This window comes from Ptiloglossa arizonensis, chromosome 11, assembly GCF_051014685.1.
Source record: "Ptiloglossa arizonensis isolate GNS036 chromosome 11, iyPtiAriz1_principal, whole genome shotgun sequence".
Taxonomy (NCBI): Eukaryota; Metazoa; Arthropoda; class Insecta; order Hymenoptera; family Colletidae; genus Ptiloglossa; species Ptiloglossa arizonensis.
In genome coordinates, this window is record NC_135058.1 from 13,972,317 (window position 1) to 13,994,030 (window position 21,714).

The 21,714-nt window shown below is 45.5% G+C and overlaps 1 protein-coding gene across 7 annotated transcripts in view; it reads left to right on the plus strand.

The window, feature by feature from the left end:
- Positions 1–21,714, plus strand: part of Ten-a (Teneurin-a transmembrane protein) — a 990,045-nt gene that overhangs the window by 597,451 nt on the left and 370,880 nt on the right. The window contains exon 1 of one of the 7 annotated variants that reach the window (XM_076323563.1): positions 13,593–14,100. The exons of the other annotated variants lie outside the window; for them this stretch is intronic. Within the exon in view, the coding sequence (XP_076179678.1) occupies positions 14,061–14,100 (40 nt within the window). The 5' untranslated portion in view covers positions 13,593–14,060. Of the gene's footprint in view, positions 1–13,592; positions 14,101–21,714 lie in introns of those variants that run through there. 7 annotated transcript variants of the gene reach the window in all.

Below are 21,714 nucleotides of genomic sequence, written 5' to 3' on the forward strand. Positions count from 1 at the left end.
CACTTCGCGCACGGTAAAGGCGGGATTTCAATTTCATAACGCGCAAGAACCTCGTTCGATCCTTATTCGCGCTTATAAACGTGAACGGCGCTGCGATAAAAGTGGCTCGGATCCCGGCCGAGGCGACACCCTCGGAGAAACGGCGGAGTCACGGCTACTGATGAAACGAGGAGAGCCGGAAAAAATGGTGAAAGAGGCGGGAACTGACAGCCAACGATGGCCACTCGTGTCTGCTGTGAACCTTCGACGGATCAATTTTAATTTCCTTTTCGCTCTAATCAATTCAACGGATGCATTCGAGGGGCGTTTCAGTCTGGACAGGAGGAAGAACTAGGGGATCTTTGGAAATATTTATATTTTTCTATATTCTTTGTAGAATAAAGTAGTAAGAATTGAGAATTCTTATCCCCGGATTCAAGTAACGGGACGAAAATTAAAATTTCTGTATTTACCGTGATATCTTTCCAAGCATCGAAATATCACCTTGGGATTATTTTTAACGTAGAGTTTGCACTAACTTTTACCGAATATACCTTGACAATTTGTAATAGTTTCATAAATTTATAATAAAGAGTGTTTTTGAGTAGCAATGGACACTCCACGCGGGTGATGTCGCTTTGAAGTTTCGGCTAGCGAGCGCATGTAATGCGAGTCTCTCTCGCTGTTACTCTCTCTCTTTCTCTCTCTCTCTCTCTCTCTTCTTCCTTCCGTACCCATTCGCTCTCCTCATATCGGAAGGTAGATACTACTTGCCTCGATTAGAGATAAAAATCGCTACACACCCCACTTTCGAGCGAAACATTCCGAAAGTAGACCAGAAGAGTTCAGCTTCTTTCGATAACGAGCTTCCTTCGGATAATAGACTTCTCTACTGTACTCAATTCTTGAAAATTGTCCTCGTTCCTCGTAATATTAATGATAATTCCACGCGCGAGTATTGCAGAGCTTACTTGTTCCGAACCTTTTCAATTAAACTCGATACCGTCGTCCGTGGACGACCTCCGCAACCTCGGGACCGACCAGCATCGCGGAGGTGCGTTAGAACCTCCTCTCTTGTGCATTAATTTATTCTCGGTTGTCCACGGCGCGTCTCGCTTCCGTAAACGACAACGAAATTACCCCGTAGCGTGACACGGCCTCCCGAACACCGTCACGGGGCGAAACTTCGCCGATTTAGCGAGCAGGAAAGATTACCGTTCGAATATTAACAAGAAAGCGGGGAGGGTGCATTCAATTGCAAAAGTTAACGAAATTTAACGATAAGAGTGCAGTCTGATATTTTAGGCCGAATGTAGTTCGTTACGGTGATTCAGCGAGCACGAAATATTAGCGTTCGAATATTAACAAGAAAGCGGGGAGGGTGCATTCAATTGCAAAAGTTAACGAAATCTGAAGATAAGAGTGCAATCTAATATTTTAGGCCGAATGTAGTTTGTTACGGTGATTTAGCGAGCACGAAATATTACCGTTTGAATATTAACAAGAAAGCGGGGAGGGTGCATTAAATTGCAGAAGTTAACGAAATCTAACAATAGAACAGTCTACTATTTCGGGCCGAAAATCGAGGATCGTTTGTTGCATTAAAAAAAAATATAATACAATTCCAACATTTATACCACTCCAAATTTTTCCAAATAGTACCCCGAACTTTCCAGAACAATGCTTCCAAGACTCGAATCTCCGAGATAATTAACTAACTAAAGAAAAAGAAAAAAAAAGAAAAGAGATTTTAATCCGAAATTACTGCCCCCCTAAAGCTTGCAGGGTAACTCGAGGACGAGGCCTGGTAGCCAGGCCCTGCGTGTTCGGGAAAACGTTGGCCGGATTTCGCGCTAGGGGGGTGGGGTTGGTAGCGGTAGCGCATTTTCGGCGCGCCGGAAGAGAAGAGGAGACCTGTCTGACGGCGGTCGGCAAGGCGACTGGGACGAAAGAGGGTGCGGAAAGCCCTTATCTTACCTGAACTCTTGCGCCGCGCCGGGGCATTCATAAAGTCTCGGGTTAAGCCTCTCCCTCGACCGGCTCGTTCTCTCTCCCACTCTCTCTTCACCAGTATCCGAGTTCGCGTTCTCCGAGGCGCACACGGCAGGCACTCGAGCTCCTCCGTGCGGTGGCTTGTAGCGGCTTGACCGAGAAGGTATAATCCGCTGCACACACTAGTTACAACCCATTAGTTGCCGCTCCTCTGCACCCTCCCCCTCCACCTTTGGAACCGCTCTATCCAACCCTCTGGCTCTCGTCCACTCTCTCTCTCCCTGTCCCGCGGCTCCTCTTTACCGCACCCTTTAGCCGGTACCCTTAATAATGCATCCGGAAGATGCTTAATCGAGTCTCGCAACTCATTTGTGATTCGGTGGATGTGCTCTCGTCACTCTTCTCTCTCTCTCCCCTTCGTCGTGGTTGTGTTCGTTCGCTGCTCCTTCTCCCTCGTTGGTTCGTTCCCTTCGCGAGTTACTCCCCCTCACCCCGGTTTCGTGCTCCCCACCGTTTCGTCTCTGGCCTTTCGTCTAGCCAGCCAGAGAGAACTTTTCGTCGGTGGTCGCTCGCGGTCCAGCTTTCCTCCCATCGACGAAAGCTTTCCCGAGTCGACGAAATCGAATGACCGCGACTCGCCGTGAAGTTTCGATTCGTTGATCCAATCAGCCGTACATCTGGCCGCGTGACCCTGCCACGGGAATTTCATTTACAGCGCGCGCAACGCCGTGCAGCTGTACCACGGTTACGCGCGCCTTTTTCGCGATGCGCGCGCAGCTAGAGCCGCGCCACGTTCGCGTTCGAATTGTACGTAACGGAACTCTTCGCCGATTCGTGACCCGAAGCTGACTGTACGACACGATTTAAACAATCCTCGCATTCTACATTGGCCGTTGGTAAATTAAAAAGTTTGTAATTCTAACTCGAACATAATTTTATCCAGTCTTGACCAGTACCCAATCTACAATTCTATTTTCTCTTTTTTACGTTACGAGTAAATTTTCGTACTATAACGGTAGCGTGTGACCATTTCTATACATTATTATTGAACAAATATAATCCCCTTGCACACCTTCTACTCAGCTCGCAACTTTCTTCGCTCGAATAATTACCAAAAAATTCAAACAGATCAAATCCCAAACGATTAAAATCTACACGTGTTCGAACACGTACATCGAACCGGGTTGTTCCTGAATGGGAATTAAGGTTTCGGTAAAACTTCCTTGGAAGGCGATCCAGGGCATCGACGCCGTGCATCCTCCTCGGGGGACTGGGCTCGCGTCGCGTCGCGTCGCGTCGCGTCGGAGTGGTCGGAGCTCCTTGGCCACTTCAAAGTTAGGGGATTAACTTTTTCCGGGGTTTCGAGTTGGAAACGACGTTGCCCTACAACATCGGGGGCAAGAAGCTGGCCAACTCTCCACGACGTCTACCGAGACGGACAAAGACGGAAATACAGGAAGAGGAGGTCGAAAGAAACACGGGTGAAATAAGAAAAGGAAAAGGGTGCGGGGAGGGATAAGGAGGAAAAGCGGTAGAAGATAATTAGCACCGATGAGTCGTAGATAACGAAGTGTACGTATACACCGAAGGCAATTATACGATAGTCGAGTGGTCCGCGAGCGATTGTACAATAACGAGAAACAGTTCCGTATACGCGCGCGAGCGCGCATAAGTGCGGGAAAGCGGTACGCCTGACCGTTCGTGCCGTACCCGCGTTTATTTCCGTCTATTGGAATGCAACGATGTCATCCGCGTTAATTGGAGATGCCGCATAGGTGCATTATATTCGCGGCGCGATCCCACGATCAACCGCGAAACGACGCGATGCGACCGCCGTTAATTTGCAAAACGATGATTAGGGGGCGTTGGGCGTCAAGGTGGCGCGGAGAGCGGATACGTCGAGTGGGTTCAACGTGGAATAAATCAACCGGTTTCTTCCGGATTCAGTTGCGAGGCTCGTTAAAAAAAATGCCCTCCTCTTGAATATGCATAAACCGAGCCGCGCGCGGGAGGGGAGGGGGGTGGTGGACCGACCTTTAACGATCGCGCCAAATTAGAACATACAGCCAACGCGAAAGTTATGTAATTTAGCGTCCCTTGTAATTAGTGGCCCCGGCAGCTTCGAGGAATCCGTCGGCAGTGGTTTACTTTCGCCGGATGTATATCTTTGCAAACATTAGGGCGCCGAAGGAATGCTCTAACGTTTACGTTGAACACCGAATTATCCGTTAATTGCGCGCGGGTTTCCCGCGGATGAAATTCCGCAACCGGAGCTACGCGGCATGATTTTTAAATAGCTTCGAACGCTTCGTCTCGCTTCGTATTGTTCGCGGATCCCTTAACGAACCTTTTCTCCTTTCTTTTTTTTCCTTTTTCAGCGGTGTTTCACTTTTCTCTCGATATCGCGATTCTTTAAACGATAGAAATTTCTATCACGTCGATCGCAACGTCGGTTATCGCGGATTATGGAATTTACAAGAGTACAGTGTTCCGTTGGAATCTACGGAGCGCGATAAATATTTGCTCAACATTTTCAACAATTTCCCTCGACACTTTCGAAACAATAATTTTCGAGACATTCACAAGCTTACTATTTCGTTACACGTCGCGAGTTGTTTAGATTGGTTCAATTTATTCCTCGAGGTATTGTCTTTTTTTTATGGATTACTTAAAGGTGTGTAGTATCTGGAAATATAATGCTTCCTCTTAATCGAACGTAAAAAATCACAAGGAAGAGAAACAGCTCGCGATGCAAATCGTGAAAGTTGGTCCACTACTTTCCAAGTTACGGGACGATCGTTCGGGGTTGAAAATTTTGACGTAATTCCAATGGAACTCTATTTATATGGACGAGATTGTTTGCGATGCTCGATCGACCGAACTCTAGCTAATTACTATCTAAACAACCGTCGATAGTTCGGACAATAGAAATGAACGAGCCTCGAACGGTAGATGGTGGGGAAAGTAAGCTCCTATTGCACGAAATACCCGGTTATGCGAACCCGTTTCACCCCCTTTTCATTCGCACGAATCGAGTACCGGTCGGTTAAAAAAATATTCAAATCGTGCTCGCAAGATGGCAAGTTAATTCGAAGAATAACCCAACAGAGGAACAATTTTCAGTGCGGAATTAATTCTCGACGCGCGTCCGAGTCGAAATATCGAGAGACGGTTGGAAACGTTCGGCGAGCTTCGGTTCACTTTTCCAAAGTAATGTTTTCGTTCGTACACGGACCCGCTTCTCGTGTAATTTAAACGAAATCGTAAAAGCACGATTCGTCGGCGCGGTGAGAAAAAGAAAAAAGAATTTTTTTTAAATCGTCGCCAACGGACGCGGGTACGTGACGATGAATGGGGGTCGTTTTACTTCCGTTATTTTCCGACCATTTCTCTCGGCTACGTCAAATGTCCACACTATTACAGGACTGTTCTTTTACCTAAAAACCAATCTGTAACGTATGATGCATCGCCGGTAGAACGAGAAACGAGAACGTGCGCGTGCATAGACACCCCACACCCCACAACCCCGCACTCCCCTCACGTGCACGCACACACGTGACACCCGAAAGTCCCCGATGTGTCCACGTTGGACAGAGACGGCTCATTGGCCTGTTTTAGGGAAACGGTTTCTGTCCCGGGGGTGTATTTCGCTTCTCCCGTCGCTTCGCAGCCCTCGGTGATATTGGATTCATCATTCAAACATCTTCGGAATCGTTCGCTCGTATCGCGGGTCTGGCCCCGAATGTGCAAACACGGACAGGAGGAAACGATGATATCGACGGAGGTATCGAAACGTATCGCGGCCCGCGATACAGGCCGTCCCACGGAATTGGGACAGGTGTATATCATCCGAACGATTAAAGATAGGGAACTACCCGATAAGACAGAATGGAGCACCGTACCTCTCCCCCGATGCTTCATCTTCCTTTGTTGGTGTTATCTGGTAATGTATGTGCGCGCAATTGCAAAGTGCAATTGCATTTCGGTTTTCGAAACCCGGGACTCCTGTGTGTGTTTTACGATCCATCGATAACGACCAATTTTTCATTCTTTGTAACAATATATAGATCGTTCCTCGAAACGTGTTATCCGTTACGATTTTTGCTACACTTTTACTCGGTTACGTGGAGCGTTGTAAATTTGAACGGTGGACGGTGGTGAACCGTTCGTAATTGTAACTTTAATTAAATCGGGTAATTGAGCAGCATTTGCGAAAATATATGCGCGTATTTTTCTATCGCGGATGTACAGTACGCGCGCGAGGAGATTGCATCCGGAGTTATGGGAGGTCCTGTTCGTTCGTACAGCCTCTGTCGTAATTCCAAATGCAATCTCCTCGCGTATTGTTAAAAATTGATACGAAATTCCTGGAAAAATGATAAAAAATAATTGTGCGTGCTTGGTAAACGAAAATATCGAGTTACGGGGAGGCATATTTGTTGACGATTTAATGGTGTCATGAATGTAATTTATAGGAATTTATCCGATGTTACTCGACGATTTGTTGAGACAGTATCAAAAGCAGTGTTCGTATTATATATGTTTGCAGGAACTGTTTCGTGGATCTACTGGAATAGTGAATGTATAGTTCGCGCGCGAGAAGATTGCATCTAGGGTTATATTGGATCCGACTCAGAGCCCACCTTCTCGAACTATTAAAAAACAAATACACATCCTTTTCCAGCTTGAGAAGATAGTTGATGAATAGTACCCGTCATAACTCTAAATGCAATTTTCTGGTATGCGTACTGTACATGCATCATTCTCATAGATACGTGGAACAGATTACGATGAATGTATAATTAAAACACTGCATTGGAAATATAAAGAGAATTTATTCGTAATATCACTCACGATGATGCATCGAAACCTCATTATTGACGCGATTGTGGACATTGTCGTTTCAATTACATCCTCTCGTATGTAATTGTAATAAACGCGTTGTCGTTTACTATTAATAATATCGAACGCGGCAATATACGTAAAAGGATCTGTGAATGGATTTTACAACCGCATAAATGCACAGAGATGCACAATGTCCCCTTAAAGCATCGAAAACCGTTCCATTTTGTCTTATCGCCAATCTTTCTATCTCCACCCTCTTTGATGGCACAGACCCAGCTTCGTGAGACACCCTGTACAGGATGACCGTGTACCGTAACCATTTAACGTTGTCTGTTACGCTATCTGTGTCTGAAATGTGCTCCACGTTTCTACGAAGCATGGATTTCTGCCATTGAGTTGTCCACGTTCTGCAATTAAATGATCTCTAAGATGAATCGATTAGATATTGCTGGGGTAGCAATGAAAGTGTGGTTATTGAATCGGTGTTAAGGATTTGAACAGAGCAATCGTTCTTTTTCTTCCTAATTTATTCCAATTATATGTATTCCAATTATACATATTCCATAGAGTTCCGTGCTATTCCCAGTGTCCAGAATTGTGCACATTCTTATTCATTTCATATTTGAGGATACGAACGAAGATACTCATTATTTGCCATAACTAGAGAGAAATATCACTCGGTTAAATCTGGGTCATGTTGCCCTGAATTTTTGATGTTTTCCGTTTCCACGGTAGACGAATCCAGCTCATCGCTTCCGAGCGAGTCTTCAAAGGCTATTTTACCAGTAGTTCCAAAATATTCGCAAAAAGAAGCAATAAAAAAGGTAAAAAAAAAAAAAACGGTTCGTCCGTTGTCTAAAAAAGTAGAAACCGTGGTTTTCGCGAGGAGGACAAACGGAAAGTTTCTACAAAACGGAAAGTATCAAACGCGTATTCGAATTCAACAATTTCTGTTTCGGGACAAAGGGACTCGTCAACTTGCAAAAGCGTCGCTAGGGCGTTACAAATGTGTCCCGTAACGGGGCAAACCTATTATTTAACGAGTGAAATCGCTAACCCGAGTCCGTGAAAAAATTCACATTCTTGCGTTTCAATTTCCATTTCCCTTTTGTCGAATACTCTCCGCCCTGTCTGACTATACGTCGGACAGATGTTCCCCAGCGATAAATTGCAATGATACCGGGCGCCACTTTCCGTGACGAGCAAAAGAAAGCGAGATATCGGTCGCGAAATCTGGCGGCTGTCTTTGAAAAATTGGCAAACGCCCAGCACGGAACGAACGGACCTCGACACGCGGTGACCATTTTCAAAGTGAATGCAGATCGGGTGACATCGAGTACTCGTTCGTAGAATGAAGAAAAACTGTACAAAAGTGTTCACTAAATATTCGTAGCGGTTGTTCGAGAATTTCGTAACAATATTTAAATATTTTTAATCCTCGTTGTATCCCATATGGGTCTTTTCAGACCCAGACAGACTTTCGTAGTCTTCGATTATAACGTTAATAAAACTTTCTTTGGAGATGAAGAGAGTTACGATTACGGTAATAGAATTTTCATTCGAAGTGTTTGTACAAGATTTGTACTTACGGGTCAGTATAGACCCACGCGCAATCTTTCTCGTTCAAACCGCTGTTAACGCAACGGTTGGAAGAATTCTCAAACGCGGTAAATCGTCGCGAGACGTGAAAAAATGTCTCTCGGTGCAACAAAGCCACCGAGTTACCGTTCTGGATCGGTGTTACCCCCGGTTTGAATACGCGAAGCGTGTAAAACGCCCTGCGCCAGACAATGCGGAATCTTACGTGACGTTTCATTGTTAAACGAAAGGAAATTTTTGTTTATTTTCTTCAATTGTGATCCATCCCGTCCCGTGGAAAGAGAAAGGGAAAGAGATCGTTCCATTCGGAGGCGTGTAGGTCAGTTCATTAATAATACATCGGTCCCCATAGATTTCCCGTATTTTTATGGCGACGCGTTTCCAGCGATTCATTAATTGCTGACCTTGTTAGCGTAGCATTGTGAAGCGGTGGTCCCACAACGGTGCTTGAGCAGCGCCCGCGGGAGTAACCGGGGGACAAAGACGTAGCCTGGCGAGAATAAGAGAGACAGAGGGCACCAGACAGAGAGAGGGAGAGAGAAAGTGAAAGAGAGAAAGATAAAGAGAGGGCGAGTGAGCGAGAGGAAGAAAGAGAATCTCGCTTGGCATTGTCATGCATTCAGTCCCGGCACATAATAATGCCAGGGTCCTTTGTCGTTTATGCGCCCTCCTGTTTTCTGGCTCGCTCTAGTCACGATCGCCGGCTACCATTGCCCCGTATTCCTGTGTTCCCGCAGAGGTCGCTTCCCTCCTTATGACGTCGCGCGCAAAAAGGGTGAGGGCCGACCGCGTGGCAGGGTGGAAACGCAGAGCCAGCGGGGAATTCGAGGATTTCCTTGGAAAAATTTGCGCACCCACGGGTCTATTAGTACCTGGGAGAGATCCTCAGAGCCGTTTGCTCGGCCTCTGAAGGGCCATCCAGGTGATACGGTTACTCCCGCTTTCAAGTGACAACGTTCACACCCTATTCTAGTCACGGAACACTCCCCACCACTATTTACCACGCGCCGTTAACCCTTCACGGATACCACGAGCCTTACAAACATTCGTCGATTGTTCTTATTGAATTTTTCAAGAATCCCAAAAACTCGTACTCGAGAGCCTTGGAATTTCATATAATTGACTCTTACTTATAGAAACTCGGTGATAGAGTCTAACTTTCTAGCGCGAGACGAAAATTACTACCTTCCCCGCTTTCGAGCGACACAGAACTTGAAAGCGGAAATCACCACCTTATTCCGATTCAACCCTTTTATAGGAGTTACTCGTCCACATAGTCCTGGTAACATATTTTAACAGCCCGAGATACTTATTGGTCTTAGCACGAAATACAAACGACTACCCCGCTTTCGAGAGAATCAACACTCGCGAGAATTGTCAACGTGTTTCATTGTTACTCGATTCTTGGCAATATCAATGTCTCGTCCACGATGTTCTGGTAACAGATTGTAGCAGCTGGCAATCTTGATTAGCTTCGGCACAGAACACAAATCGCTACCTACACCGCTTTCAAGATAACAGGCAGTCCCGATTTCGTCGCTCGAAAGCGAGAACTACTGTACATTAGCAGCGCGCTCAAAGGGTGCACTGGCTGCGCGTTCCCTCTTAGGACGGAATAAGGCCAAACATTTGTAAGGAGAGTTCACGCGTTGAAACATCGTGCAGTAGACCAGGGCGTGTTCTCTTCCAGACAACGCCTCGGGCGTTGGAATACTTGGCCACCTAGGTTTACAGACTAGGCGCCTCGAGGGTCCCAGTCTTGGCAGTTTTGCAACCCGGTTGCCCTCTCTTTCATCGCCTACTGAGGTTGACGTAACGTTGGTGTAACTCAACTTTGAGGTCAACACCCCGAAGGAAGATGAGTCGCGGAATCACCCAATTGAATGCAAATAAACAAACGTACCAACATCGCTCAACCTGCAAAGAGTGTACGAATATATGACACTCGTGTGCAGTCACCCAACTAGACGAGTCCAATAAACTTCATCCACGCTGAAAACGACAAAATTTAATAACAAACCCTAGCATCCATTGCAGTACATTTCCGTACATCGAACAACGATCGAATGCCCAAATTTTCAAAATCCTTTTTAGTAAACTTACACGGTGTAGGTGGAAGACAACAACCCAATAGTTTTGGGGGAAAACGTATTTAAAAGAAACAATCCACACATATACATTGATGTGTATGCAACAAATATTTGGAGTTGTCAGAGAGCATCGCGCGATCAAGAGTTTATATACCGGGACCCTTGGGCATGTCTGTACGATCCTTTCTCCTTGCTACAATTTTCCCAAATGGGATTCGTCTTTATCTTTCGGTATCGATTCCAAAACCAAGTATACCTTGCAAAGGAGAGAGTACGTTTTAGTTGAAAACTATGTTTCCGAAATATTTAGCTAAACTCTGTGAAAACGTTCAATCAATCGCAAAGATAGTTTCGTCGATCCCTCCAAGTTCGTCCTTTCAAAATTGCACGTCGATGCTCGAAGAAGTCTTCCCAGGAAGCGCGCAATGTCGCCCGGTGGATTTCCGAGCATGATCGAAAGTTCTTGCAGTATTCCAAATTGCGTAACAACCGTCTACAATTGAGATCCTGCAGTTTAGTAACTGTCCTTCCATGAGCAAGTTGTTTGAGTATCCTCGGATAGGGAAGTCCAGAGACAGCGTAGACCATGCAATTGATTCGCCTTTACCAATTCAACAACTAGGATACTTTTTGTTAAGATAGCCTCGACTAGTTGAAGCGAAACGGGACGGAAGTTAGGTAACCATTCTAACTCATCCGGTAACTCCACTTCGCAGGGAATTTTCGAGGAAAGCGGATAAAATTGACGATTGAAAATAAATGGCAAGAAAATCGACCCATTTTCACGGAGCATTTCCGAAACTCTGAATACCAAATTTAGAGTCTTCTTAATAAATTCAAATTTTAAACGTAATAATTTTTTTAAGTTTCGGAGACGCGTGATCCTCCCAAGGCAATTCTAAACTTTCTTCCAGAATTGTTCCTAATCTATATAGGCCATCGCTTCACGAATGAAATCGGGATAAAATAATAATGAAAAATCCGACACCGTTATAGAGATATCCCCATTGTTGCCATGCACGAAGCATTGATCTATTTTTATCTCCGAATGCAACCCCCCTTGCAGCTGTTCACCTAAAGTGTCTTATAGCACACTACGGAATACCTATAGAACAGTCGTCAAACTCGTACCTGGCACATCGAACATCGTTCATGCACGGTTGAATGCAACCAGTGATTTGCGATCAGAGACAATTAACCGTAACTTTCATAACCTCCACGAATAAAATTTCTCGTTAAAGTAGTTCTGTCGTTAATTTGAAATTTACCGCTTGTTCCTAGAGATCTCTACCACTTTAAGGCCCAACCATGTTGCAAACTGGAGTGCTACCCATTTACTAGTCACGGACCATTTGTCAACATTTATCGATGGCTAATTAGAGTACCACTGCTTCGTCGCACTTACGATCATTGCCAACAATTTGGCACTTATTCCTAGAGATCTACACCACTTTAAGCCCCTACCGTGTTGCAAGCCATACTACTACCCATTCTACTAGCCTAGTCACGCATAATAGGACAGAGTCTACCGATAGCTAATTACCGTACTGCTACTTGGTCGCACCTACGATCACTGGCAACAATTTAGCACTTACTAGTAAGCTCTACTACACGAATGCCCTACCATGATCTAAGTGGCAGTGCTACTCGTTTGTAAATCAGGCATTATCTGTCAAAATCTATCGACAGCTAACTAGTGCATCGTTACTTGGTCGCACCTACAATCACTGGCAACAATTTAGCACTTACCAGTAAGCTCTACTGCACGAAGGTTCTACCATGATCCAAGTGGCAGTGCTACTTGGTCGCACCTACGATCACTGGCAAAAGTTTTGAGCATCTTCTACAATATCTCTACCGCTTTAAGCCCCTACCACAAAACCCTCGACATTACTATCCATTTCTCAGTTAGGCATCGTATAAAAAAAAAATCTATCGTTAGCTAACCATCGTACCGCTACTTCATCGCGCACACGATCATCGACGGTTCCCAAACAAGGTTAAACATCTCACGCGATCATTCTCCACCGTCTTCAATCCCGGGCTCAGCCGCCAAGTGGTGACCACTTGAAGCGGCGAGCCATCAACAACTTTCCCTCGACGACCCCAACCACTCTCGCCTCCTCTCCGTTTAGCTTCCCTGGACTAGGCATTAAAATACATCTCGCAACTTGCGCCATCCCGTGGAGGCTCGACACCTAGACACCGAAACCGGACGAAGAGGAACCAGAAGAGGAAGAACCTTTCGAAAGAAGAAGAAGCAGAAGAGGAGGAGGAGGAGGAAGAAGGGTCGGCGTTCGGATGTTGGAAGCGACCGCCGCGTTCTGACGAGGGACAACTGGGCCAATCGATACCGCAGCTACCGGCGGCGGGTCGGCTGGAGCGCGGGGGTGGATGGCAGAGAACGAGAGGCGGTTGTAGGCCGACGAACGTTTGCGACGCGGAGGATTCAGGGTTGGCGGCGTCGGCGGCGTCGGCGGTGGTGGCGGCGGGAGGGGTGGGTATTTTGGGGGGCCCAGTAGGTGGCGGTAGGCAGCGTCGGGTGGGTGGTCGGCGTGTGCCGCCTCCCGGTACGGCGATCGACGCTCCGATGGGAGCCAGGATGGCGCCACTGTCGCCGCTCCGTGTAGCGTGGCCGCCGTCAGCCTCTCTGCCGTGTGATCGACATTGTGCGCAGAATCGGCTTGCGGACCACCGTTCCGCCACAATGTTGTTGGACCTGTCGTTTTGCCCCGCGTTTCGATTGTTGTTGATGCCACCGTGCCGTTAGAAAAATTCACATCGATCGATCCGCCGGTCGACGCCGTTCGTTCGCGAACCGACACGACCGGGCCACGCGCACCGTCCAACGCGGCCGTCTGGCCGCCGTGAACCCGCGAGCCGAGTGTGCAGCATCCGACTCACCCGCGTCTCACTCATAACCTTAAAACGGTCGGTTACTCGGCGGACCTTGCGCGTGACCGCGAGCCAACGCGGTGCCAGTGACGGAGATTTACACGTAGCCAACGTCACGGGAGGGAAAAGTGGCGCGTACGTGCGTGTAAACAGCTCGGTCGAGGCCTCCAGTGGCCGCGTGTTGTGCGGGGATCGCGGGATCGGTCGCGGGCAACGGGCAAAGTGCATCGCGAAAGGGATCACCGGCTCCCGTAGACCAGTCACGGGTACACTTGCTCGGTGTCATCCGTGACACGGTGAACTCTATGGGGAACGAACGGTGAATGGTAAACGACTCGAGAGCCCTAGGACCTATTTATCGGCCCACGAACCGTATACGTGCACCGGGTGCACGCGTTTTCGGAACTTTCTCGCGGGGTTAGGGTCCGTGAGGCTTCGAAGAAGGAACTCGATAGCGCGTAACGATCTGGAACCGGCGGGGATCCGTAGGGACAATACGGTGCAGGAAGTGGCGAATGGGCGGTCTCGCGACTGTTTGAGATGGAAGTGAGTAATAGCGGAGTAAAGTGACCGCTGTATTGGTCGTGATGATCATCGTACGGCCATAAACTGTCGCCCCGAGTGATTCAATTGCTACCGCAAGCCGACCTAGCAGCAACGATGCATCACTACTATACGCAAGAAGATATAGATCGTGTCGGTAAGTGGGACCCCGCCACGGAATTGATGTTTATCTCTTTACCGATAACTTGCGTTTCTCTTTATTTTTTTTTTCTTTCTTTCTCTTTTTTTTCTTCGCTCTTGGTACCTTCGACTCCTTCGAAAGGAGTGGGGACGATGACGAGAGAGAGGGGGGAATATTTGTAACGAACAAGCGCTTCTTTATCGTCGTTTCCGAATATGATGGAACACCAAAGCGAGGAATCGATGCTCACGAAACGGACCAAAGCGTATTTGCAACGCTGTATAGGCGAGTGGGTCGCGTTTGATCGATGAGGAGAATTTGTTCGTACTATTGTTAGCAAGCTATTTGTCCGAACGGGGTGCAGAAGCTGGACTTGGTAATTACGCACCAAGTGTGTTGTATTTCAGTTTCGTGCTTTTCCCAACGAGGACCGATACACTCGTCTCTTTATTTGTTTATTTTACCTTCACTCCGAGGTTGTGCTAAATATCCATTGTGTTCGAAGTGTGATTCTAGGTTAGGTTCGCAAGAGCATGTGGTCTACCTTTATACCGTAATTACGAACTCTTTATACTGTAATTAAGAAGAGTGCGTTTAAACTCTTTTAAGGTGCAATAAGAACGTATTATTATTATTAATTGTCGCAAATGACAGTTGTCGATTGTCCCCCATTATTTATTCTCTTTAAGTCCCTTCTGAAACTGGAACGGACATCTATCGTACTTCGAGCGTAATTGTAGGTTAGGTTTGCAAGAGCATGTGCACCCCGCCACTGTAATTATTTTCTTATCGTAAATTTATTTTTTTTACTTCATTCTGGATATCCTCTTCGCTCGTTTCAGATGCAACAAGTACTTATTATTCGTTACGAGTGACAACGTTAGTTCGCGCGGAAAGAAATATTTATATTCGAAGTAGACCTTCATCGTGGTTCGCAGGATTCGATAAAAATATTTATAAACTACAAATGAAATTAGTCTTGAGAACTTAATATTCGCGATGCCGCTGATTCTTAAAAATACACTTGAATTCTCAATAATAGATCACTCAAATCTGGAACAAAATCGGATAATTCATAGCAACGAATTTATTATCGTTTTTTCGATCGATCTGTGCGATAAGGTCAGGTCAATGGTATCGCTTTAAACTTTTCCTCCGATCAATGACGCAAGTTCAGAGAGCAGTCTGGTATTTTGGGTCGAAAATTGAGGGTTCGTTCTAATTTTATTTTTCTACCAAGGAATAATTAGACCGGAATGAAAATTAATAGACGTTTACCTTGTACTATAAAAAACTATACTTTATTTTATCGAAACGAATTTCCTTGTTTTTCTTAACTGAAAAAATGACAAAGAAAAAAATTGCCTCGGTCGTGTACACGATTTCGGTTGAACCGTTCACTCGACGGGCAAAAAATCTTTGGAGAAGATGAAAAAAGAAAAAGAAGAAAAAATCGATTTTATTATCTGAAATTGCCAGACTGCCCCCTTAAGGGAGATGCGTCGGAGGACGTCGACGACAACGAGCACGGAAACGGGACGGCGTTAATAATTATTCAACGAAAAAGCGCCACTCCGAGAATTGTATACGATTACGAAGTTTGTCGGCGTTCCTTAAACGATCCGAGCGGCGACATCGCGATTTACAATGCAAATTCGGGTGGCGCATAACTTCGCAGAATTATCGGTCAAATCGCGAGTTTCGTCCCGAGCTGTAAATTGTTCGTTCGCGTATTTACACGGAATTAAAGGCGCTCCTTTGAGACCACTCGAATTACCTTACGTCGTCATCCAATTTCTGGAATTACCGATCGCGAAACCTATCACGGTAAATGGAGTTCCGCGAGCCGATCTTATTAGCGAGTACAAGTTTCCACGGTATCGACTTCTTTGTTCGACGGTGTACAATCCGTAAAAGAGCCTTACAAGAAATAATAATAAGAAACCAGCGATTACTTCTCAACGTGTTTCCTTTCGAAAATGTATTCTCTCGGTACTCATTACTTTAACGTTAATAACGAACACGTGTAATCGCTTCCTCTGTATTTTTTTATCGATTTCTAAATAACGAACGGAATATCTCGCATTGAATTTTCTAACTTAAGAATATTTTCTATCAATTGTTCATACAGCAATATTTAAATACAAAATTATCGTTCGTTTCGATAGCTAAGTGTCTCCCTCACTTTCTCATAACAATATTACAATTTCTATTAATCGTCACGGATAAATTCTGATATTCTAATAACAATTTTTATTCGCGTCGTTGCAGAGAATCTTCTCCACTGTTGGAGTTTCTCGTGAACCGAAAATCGGAAGAGGGAGCGACTACAGAAAATGATCTCGCGATGGATAGAAGATACAGGTTGCTATATCCGGTGTCTAGATTCAGAGCCACCCCTCTGACATTTTCGTCACGCCTATATTTTTCTTTTTTTCGGTCACCCCCCACGGCGTGAAAACACGCGCGCGGTATTCTTAACATTAACGCGCCTATTTGGGAAATGTATGCAGGTTAGATCCCAGGCGTACTGGCTACCCCTTGTACCCGGGATTATATTAGCTCCTTTAGGCTTTCCGCGTGAGTCTCCGGCGGAATTTAAATTGACCCGGATACGATAGCGGCGAAACGAAGGAATGGAATAAAATTTGCAACGTTTTCTCCGGCGGGAGCAACGACTCCGTTCCGCACCGCTGATAAGACGTTTATACTTGCGTCGAAGTTCGGCGCGTGACTACGAAATAATAGCTTCAATTCGTTGCGAGAATATAGAAACCGACTTCGAGTAGAATCTGTATCGAGTAATTATCATTACGGATAGGATCGAGTCTTTTGAGTTCGTGCTTCAGTTTTCCAAGGAGATGAAATTGCAATTTTCGAAGAAAATTTGTAGATTTGTAAGTTTAGTTTACAGTAAGTAGATCAGTATATTTAATAGTATTTAAAATTCATTTAAATAGGAAATATCAAAGAGGGTTGGTTATGGTGTAGTTCCCCCTTTACAAGCAACTGTTTAGGAAAATGTAATAGTAATGTTTATACGAAGATAAATATAATGTTATCTTCTCGAAAGAGAACCGCTGATTGATAATACTTTTATAAAGGTATAATAAAAAGAAGTAGAGAAATTTTTATTTTACACCATCGACTCACTGTCTTGTACGCGTGCAGTATCGCTTTAAAGTATCGACCACCAAGCATATGCAGGAATAATGCGAGACTCGATCGATATTGCTCTGTCTCGCTCACTCGTGTCGTGTCATCCTATTCGTTTACCTTATCGATACACGCGAGGCACGGTCTCGTCTTGAGATAAATATCACTACCTCTGGATTAAATTATAGTAACTATCGCTTACGAGCTTATCGTAAAATCTGAATTAATCTCGGCGCAATTAATTCCCGATTCTCCACAACTCTAAAACCTTGATGTGAAAATCAAAATTCGTTCTACACTTCCCTCGTGTCATTTTTTATCTTGAAAAGAGAGCTTAACGTAAAACTCAAAATTTGTTCTACACCTCTCTGGTCACTTTTTCCCTTCGAAAGGGAGCTTAACGTAAAGCCAAAACTTGTTCTACAACTCCCTCTTAGCACTTTTTATCTTCAAAAGAGACCTTAACGTAAAAATCAAAATTTGCTCTACAACTCCCTCTTATCACTTTCTTATCTTCAAAAGAGACCTTAACTTAAAAATCAAAATTTATTCTACACCTCTATTATCACTTTCTCCCCTTAGAAGAAACCTTAAGATAAAAGTCAAAATTCGTTCTACAATCTCTCGCCACTTCCTCTCTCCAGAATAAACCTAAACGTAAAAATCAAAATTCATTTCACAACTCTCTCTCTCTCTCTCTCATAACTCCTCACCTTCTCAAGAGATTATATAACCCAAAGACCAAAATTGGCGCGTGATCGTCCAAAGTCAACGTCGATCCATCGAGACTCTATCGGAACGATTTCACGGGAAATCGTCCACAGAACGTCCCCCACCGTGCCCAATAGTCTTCACCGGAGCATTTAACCGATCCTCGGTATCGTGTTCTCGCGTAACGCCACTTGACTCCTTTATTCGGTCTCGCGCCCTCCCCTCTTGTCCTCGGCCCTCGTCACGGTTAAAAAATGTCGGGCGAATGGATCATGTCCAGAGCTGGCTGGCTGGCTGGCTGGCTGGCTGGCTGGCTGGCGAGAAACAATAAGGAGGCGAACGAGTAGGACAGCGTCGGGCATTGTTCGCGGTACGAGGCGGGCGTCGCACGTACGGTGGGTCGCGCGCGTCCCCGTAACGCATTCTGCTTTAAGGCCGGTCTCGGGCTGCTCGTAAGCAAATTAGAATGGCGCACGTGGCTCGCATAAGTCGGCTCGCTGTCTGCGTGCTCCGTGTGGGGCACGTCGGGCTGGATTTGTAAGGCCACCCCTTTTCCTGCCCGCGTCCTCCGGTATACCTCTCCTCCACCCCCGACCCGACCCCTCCACGCCAATGGGCTTTTCTCCTCTTCTTCGCCCGAAGGGCACGGACACATCGGCAATTACGCCACTTTATTGCTAGGGTTACGTGTCGTGCGCGGAATTAATGCAATCCGCTGGGAGCCAGGGCGGTCGGAGCGTTCTCTCTTTCTTTCTTCGGCCGCGAGAATCTTTTCACGGATCGTGACGTTCCCTCGCGACGATTCGACTCTTGCATACGCCCTCATCCCGAACGGTCCACGTCTGACGATCACGAGAACACGATCGATGGATTCCGTTTCGGTTTCGTCTTCTGGGTACCAAGTTTGGGGTGGACCCGGTGAGTCTTCTGCGTCGTTCGATTAATAATATTATAATATTATCGAGAAGGATACGATATTATCATGCGAAGAAAAGTTGGATTAAATAGTGGAAGCTTTGTTTGGAAACGTTTGTACGAGTGATGCGTAGATATGGGTCAGTATGGAGCCAGGCTGTGATCTCGTTCAGTTGGCCAAAGAGGTGGTATTGCGAGGGTCAAGGAAGATGACTGTTGTATCGTAGGATAACTTTGTGATCTTTATGGGATCACTTTGCAGTAAAGTACTGTATTTCGATTTTCTGAACGGTCCAACAGCTCCGAACAGCGGACGTGACGATACCCTGGCAGGAAGTAGCTGCACAGTCGAGGTTATCTCGTAGTGGACCCGTGGTTCTGATTTCTACCAGGTGACTGTTTTAGGATTCAAGCATCTGGCAGAGCCAATGTCTGGTACCCAAGTTCTCAGGGGGTATCTGACTACCAGATGTTAACTGGTGCTACTCGGTTTGTACAGAGATTTCGCTAGGAAGGACGAGAGTCCACCTAGCTGGGAGAGACTTCGAGCAAGTTGCATCGAGAAGCGTTTCAAGGTCCGAAACGAAGTTGGGCAGATTGGTGCCAAGACTACGCAGTGTCGAGACGATTTTAGATGTTACACGAAAGATGCAGTAGGACGAATGAACGATTTTAAAGGCGGAGGAACTATCGATTCGGTGACAAAGGTGTCAAACTAGGTGCAGACTATGTTCCAACTATGTTCGATGATACACCAAACTGACTCTTAACTATTGGTGCTAGAAATAACGACGAGGGTGATACGCAAAGGTTTAGATAATTCAATTGTGTCGTATTACATTACAATATTATATCTGTATCGATAATTCAAGATATCTCTAATATCCAAGAAGTATAATTGACCAAGACACCCGATGGAGGGTTCGGTTGACGCGAGAAAGATTGTTCACAACGAAAACCTATTCTGGTTCTTCGAAAAGTCATTTCGTTTCTTTCGGTGAAAAGGAAACACGATTTTTTAGAGCGTGTAAACATCTTACTAAATTATACATTCTCCATTTTGGAAAACGAAATTACTTTCCGAACGACCCGATACTTTGCATCGATGGAAAACGTTGAACCGTGCAGAAGGGATACGGTACAGAAGTTAGGAATTGAAACGAGTCTACGAGCCTCTTAAAATGTTCCAACCACAGGAAGGTATTAGGTAGTCATTCGTCCAATCACTGACCGTGCTTGGCGCTCTCCGGCCGCGTCTGGTCTCGGGGAGCGGGTTCGATTCGAATCCTCAATATGCCGCGACTAATTGAATTCGAGAGAATCGATTATGCAGGGCTGCTCGTGCCCCGCAACGTAACGTTTAACGGCGTGATTACGAACAGACGGAGCGGCGGCTTTTCTTCTCGTATCGATTTCATTTGTTCGTCCTTTTTCAATGGAACGCTCAACACGGCCGAGAAAAAGCGCTCCCGACGCTTCTGTTCGTTTCGCGCTGAAATATTGTAAACATTGGAATTTGCTCGGGGATTCGAGTGCAGCATCGATATTGAATGTTCTCTTTCGCGCTGTCTGGTAACGGTGTATTTTTATTGCGACGTCCGCAGTTTCCCAGCTCGATACTAGAAATAATGAATAATGTAACGAGCGCCCTTATTAACGTGGAACATAAGCGGTGCTAATGAGGACACAAATATTTACGGGAGAACTTGCTTTGATAATGGATGTCCGATTTTTCTTGCGTCAGGTTTTGCAGTACATTAGGGGTGTACTAATTCCCTCGATACATTTAGAAGATCAACCATTATTGCGGAAAATTATTTTAACTTTAATTGTACGCGCAGTTTATTTTATTCTCACTGTACGTGCACTTCGTTTTTATTATTATTATTATTATTTAGAGGTCTTTCTGTAAATATCAATAAACGATAATTATTATTTAGAGTTTCGTAGATATGAATAAACGATTATTATTATTACTGTTCTTCTTGTTCTTCTTTTCCTTCTTCTTCTTTTTCTTCTTCTTCTTATTATTATTCAATCGAAGAAAAAACGCTCGAAGCGCACTGGAATAATATTATCGGAAGGTAAGGGTATAATAAACCGTGAGAATCGAAAATTCTCCCACCTACGGAACCATAATTCCACGCTGGAAACGTTTAACCCCCTTCTCGTTAATAACAGGACGTCGAATCACGGAACGTCTATGACATCGAGAGCGTCACCGTGCAACACGGAAGCGTGCACGAACGACAAGACGAGCAAACAAAAACATCTCCACGGATAAAATGTAAATATCCACGTCGGAAGGGTTACGAGACGGGACTTTTATCTAAAATGAAATTACGGTTGAAAGTGCTAGCTGCGTGAATACATTCTAGACGCGGTGGCGCACCCTCGCTCAATTTGAGTTTTATTTATATCCTCTTGGGGGTAAAATGGGCATTGCTATCGCCACGGCCGTCAATTGTGCTCTGTCGTCCCTCGTTTCGGCTTCACTCCGCAGCTCTTTCCGCGCAGAAACGCGCCTCGACGCAAACAAGTGGCCCCGTAAGCGATCGTCGTTCCTTTTTCCCTTCGAATCCCATCGAATTCGATCGCGTTCGATCATCGATCTTCGACCTTGGACGTCTTCAAATTTCCACTCCGCGCAACTTCCATTTACTCGAATCGAGTCCCACTAATCCGGTATATCGTATATCGCGACATCGTAACTTCAATCGTCCCCCATAATCATTTTTCCACAGCTGGACGAAACGTTATCATCCCTGTCGTTGCTCACGTTACACCTGAGCATTGGAAAAACGCTTTGAAAGTGTATATCGCACGTGGAATTGAATTTTGTTCCGC